The sequence below is a fragment of the Penaeus japonicus genome, unplaced genomic scaffold (genome assembly GCF_977035675.1).
Source record: "Penaeus japonicus unplaced genomic scaffold, GWHDUDI00000001_assembly GWHDUDI00000012, whole genome shotgun sequence".
NCBI classification, from domain to species: domain Eukaryota; kingdom Metazoa; phylum Arthropoda; class Malacostraca; order Decapoda; family Penaeidae; genus Penaeus; species Penaeus japonicus.
This window is the reverse complement of record NW_028234414.1, coordinates 23,634,009-23,639,137: the sequence shown is the minus strand read 5'-3', so window position 1 is coordinate 23,639,137 and position 5,129 is coordinate 23,634,009. Positions and strand designations below refer to the sequence as shown.

Below are 5,129 nucleotides of genomic sequence, written 5' to 3'. Positions count from 1 at the left end.
CCCCATAACACATCGACACACAATATCACACATCATGTGCACACAACTACAATCACACCACACACACACACACGTATGTATATTATATCATTATATTCTTATATTAATATTATTATAGATATATTATCAGATATTATATATATATAATTTATATTTATATATAGATAGTCCTCAGACTTATATTTATTATATATATATATATATATATCTACATATATACTATATATATTATATAATACTATATATTAATATATATAATACCTATATATACAAAGATAATATAATATATATATATATATATATATATTTATATCTTCATATAATATTATAGTAGTATAATGTAGTATATATGTATATATGAATTATATATTATATTTATATACTATATATATATATAATTATTATATATATATTATAAATTTGATTATATATAATATATATACAGATATGTATATATAACAGTTTATTATTTAATTATTAATATGTGTGTTGTTGTTGGTGTTTGACTTGTTGTGAGATGTGTGTATGTGTTGTGCTTCTATATAATGAATCATATAAAGAAACACAAACACAATAACGTTACAACAATAACAAGTTATATATTTACCCTAACACTGTATCTCAGGTAAAAATGAAAATAAAAAACTCCCTAAAGCTTTCGAACTTTTTAAAGAAAAAATTCCTCTATCAGGCGTAAGAGAATCCAAAAATTAATGGTTAGATAGATAATTTTGACCAAGAAATAAGAATTATATGCAGAAAAAGATATGACAGCAGGAACTCAAAGGCTGAATCTCTGGAGTCATATTTGAAAATGTTTAAGTTGAGGTCAATTAATCTAGGGAATGCTTTTCTCCAATGAATAGGAAGTAAGACATCCAAAAAATCCCAACCCCCATTGTATTCTAAATTGGAATCGGAGAGAGCTTTTTAATTTTCAAAGAGATTCAACCATCTTTCTTTCCGTAAGCATTTGGCTGGAATTTGTGCCAATTAACTTTTAACGTGTATTTCCAATTTAGTTTGATGGCTGGCATCACGTCATATGAATGAAAGCAACCTCTTCGAGATTGAGCCTCGTCGTACCTGACATCCTGTTATGTGTTCACTTATTCTTTTTTTCTCCATCTCTCACGCCGTTTCACCTATGGTAGAAAATTCTCGTCGGATCCTATTCATTACAAGGAAAATAGCATAAATTCCTGAAGAATTTGCCAGAGTTGTAGCGCTTGGATGTCATTGTTTAACCATCTCTGATTTGCGACAAGTCTCGTGTTAGGATAAGTGAACTCTCGATATCAGATGTCCACTTTTTAAAATTAACTGCCCGCCATGTCATCTGAGTGACTGATTTTAATACGGTACTTACATTACTAAATTAAGTCTATTGGACCTGTCCCTTACGCCTGACTTATAAGTTATATTGGAATAATACAAAAAATTTTTGATTTAGCCATATGAATACGCTTATTCTATAGAATATTTAAAAGGGTCACCTCAAGATTCTTTTAAAAGGACTCTCATGATGATGTTAATTTCTCTTATCAATAAAGCTCATTAATGCTACTGATTCCTAGTATGCTTATAAGAAACCATTAGACGAGGTCTCACTGATTCCTTAATGGATAAGAGATGATTTGAGAAAAAATGAAGGTAATTAGCAACATGGGTGGGTTTCCGGTAAACTTTAAATAACCGTTGAAATTATGCAATAATATATCAAGAAAGGGTAATTTACCAGCACTTTCCCATTCTACTTTGAATTTAATGGTACGAGCAAGAGTGTTAAGTTTGCGCAAAAAATCGTGGAAATCCGGATGGTTCACTGGTCACAAAAATATCATCAACATCCCTCCAGATCGAGTCCGGAGGGAGGATGGCCGGAAGGAGTTCAGTTTCAAACATTTCCATATATAAATTAGCAAGGACCGGACTTAAACAACTGGAATTCCCCCTCAAAAGAAAAAAAAAAAGTTTTTATCATTTTCCATTTCACCATTATCATAATTTGTTTTACCATGTATTATTACTCATATTTCTTATAATATTGGTTATAAACATTCTGAATAACATTATCCTTTGCATGATCATTGAGGCACTTTTAATATCATCATCATTGCTGTTAACAATCTTTATAATTATTACCACTACCAGTTTTAGTCTTATCATTACTAATCTAAAAATTGATATTAGTATGTGATCCCCTTAATCAATCTATAATCGCTAATTCATACATTACACTATGATCAAGTCTTCATCATTAGTGTTAACTGTCGACCCATAAACGCGCAAATATCCATAATTACTCATAATACCATCGTCGTACCGATGAGCTACATATGTTTACTGTCTATCTTTAGTTATGATATTATTGTGCAGAGAATTGGCTCACGTTCGGAAGAGAAAAATGTATTATTTTTTTGTTATTGCTAATACTCATATCATAATGATAACAATTATAGTTGTGGTTTTAATCATTGCAATCATTATATTTATGATTACTGATTTTGCTATCATCATTATCTATCATTATCAACACTATTGTGATTATCGTTATTTTTAGTATTCTATCATATGTTTCATTTTTTTTCCAAATATCTGATATCGTTATTTTGATAACGATTATGTTCAATATTAGCATTTACTTATTTTTCCCTCTCTCTCTTCCCCCCTCTCATATACATATATATATATATATATATATATATATATATATATATATATATATATATATATATATATTTAATACCTCCCCCACCGACCCCCTCGTACCGCTCCCTCCTCCCTCCTAATTATATATAGTACCATACATATATAAGATATATATATATGAATATTCTATATATATATATATATATAATCATATATATAGCCATGATATGTACATATATGAGTATCATACATATCCATATATATATAATATATATACATATATATATATATATATATATTGCGTAAATATATATATATATAGATACATTATATATTATATAGGCTCCTCCGTTAACGCTATTATTATATATATATAGATATATAGTCTATATATATTTATCATAGCGTTTTATTATATATATATATATAGCATATTACACTTACAGTTCACGTTTCAAAACACACACACCACCAACCACACACACACACACACACACACACGCACACACACACGTACACATGTTAATTGTCAGGTTGCATTAATAATTAGCTGCATGTATCATGCCATGAAACTTAATAATGCATAGATCAACAACCATTTGCACTCATCAAATGTATATCCTTCTGATTAACGCTAATTACAGTACGTCAGAACAGACAAGAATCGATGAAAGAACGTCTATAAACGTTTAAAATGTCATAAATATTTCATTATCACTTTTAGTCTCATTAAGCAGCCTTTGTTCAACCTTGGACTTTTTCGCTTTCGGGGACGGTTGGCAGTGAGGAAAGTCTGAGGACGAGAAATCTGCTTGGGTTGCTATCATTGCATCACAGTTGTCATGGCAACCCTTGCTTTGTGAATATGGTGACGGTGATGCCATTGGTGATGGTAATGGTGATTCTGATTACGGTGAAGATGATAAAGATGATGGCAACGATGATGATGATGATGGTGACGATAGTGTTGAAGATGATAATTATAACAACCGTTATGTTAATTATCATATCAGTGACAGCAATACAAATCAGTGCTAATAATGATACTGACAATAATGATAATATTAATAAAGATGAAGTGTTAAATCTTGATCACTGATCATTTTCCCTTCATATCTTTACAAATTTTTTCCCTTTTTTCTCTAGGAATCGACTTATGTTAGTGGTGAGTCCGTGGACGAGGACGACTATTTGAGCATCAGTGACGAGGACGAGGCCGACGAGATCCTGAGCGAGTTCTCGAGCCGGAGGATTCCGAGGACGCTCCTCCCCGCATCAGCGACGCCTCCCCCGGCCATCTTCATCTCGTCGCCGGAAGAGACGGAGATCGCAATGGCTATGGACCCGTCGAGGCAGAGGACGAGGGCCTTCGAGGTCTACAACGTGGGGTACGAGGACGACGCGATGTCTCAGGAGTTGGATGAAGGAGGCGGTAGGAGCGCTGGCTACGGGGCGGTGTCGGGGGGATTCTGCGATCAGGGGAACCTCGGGGCGGTCAATGGCAATCAGGACCAATTCGCGGGTCCCCCGTGTGAGAACCCGAATTATCTGACGGCGATCGACCCCAAGACCAACTTTACTTCGAACTTTTCCGGAGGATTTGAGATCATCGACGCTGACGAAGATGATGGGTGGACTCCCGTAGGGGAGGTGACTTTCCAGCAGCCACTAAAGTCGAAGAAGAACAAGAATCCGGAGAAGAAGGACGCCGAAAAGAAGAAAGGGTCCCTGAAGCAGTTACTCTCGCCGAAGAAATCTCCCAAGAAGAAAATGCTCTCGGAAGCCAACATCGAATCGTCTCCCAAGAAGTCGCCGAAGAATTCCCCGAAAACCTCCCCAAGGCATTCCCCGAAGAAATCCCCCACGACGCCGAGGAGCATCCTGCCAGAGATCATCGAGTCCTCGGCCGTGCAATACCGACCCGTGTACCAGACGCAGCACCTCGGGAACTCGAATCTCGTGCCCAAGCCCTACGTGTCGAGGTACACCGGCGACAGGCCCTACAGAGCCCCCGTCGCGTCGCCTCGCACGTTCCTCACGCAGTTGGAACCCAGGGCTGAGCTGAAGACGACGGAGAACAAGGAGAACGATGAGGTCAAGGCTGTCAGGGAATCCAAGGATACTCGAGGGAAGGTTAAAAAATCGCCAACGACAACTCCGAAAGAAACCTTTGCCGACGCGGCAAAGCTTGATTCTGCTTCTCTGGTGAAGAAGCCATGTCCCACTCGACCTGCACCGACTCTCACTCGGCCTGCATCGAGTCCCACTCGGCCAGCACCAAGTCCCACAAGGCCCGCGCCGAGTCCCACTCAGCTTGCACCAGTTCCCACTCAGCCTGAGCCCAATCTGGATGAGCCTGCATCAATTCCCACTAAGCCTGAACCACGTCCTACTCAACCTATATCGATTCCCATTCAGCCTGCGCCAAATTCCATTGAGTCTACACGAAGTCCCACCCATCCTGCACCAAGTCCCAC

The 5,129-nt window shown here is 36.8% G+C and overlaps 1 protein-coding gene across 1 annotated transcript in view; it reads left to right on the top strand.

The window, feature by feature from the left end:
• Positions 1 to 3,517: 3,517 nt before the first annotated feature.
• LOC147470793 (uncharacterized) overlaps positions 3,518 to 5,129 on the top strand; it is a gene marked incomplete at its 3' end in the record, with an annotated part of 4,627 nt that continues 3,015 nt past the window's right edge. The window contains exons 1-2 of the mRNA XM_086542146.1: positions 3,518 to 3,544; positions 3,799 to 5,129. The exon at positions 3,799 to 5,129 is cut by the window's right edge and continues 1,458 nt beyond it. Of these exons, the coding sequence (XP_086398272.1) occupies positions 3,518 to 3,544; positions 3,799 to 5,129 (1,358 nt within the window). The remainder of the gene's footprint in view (positions 3,545 to 3,798) is intronic.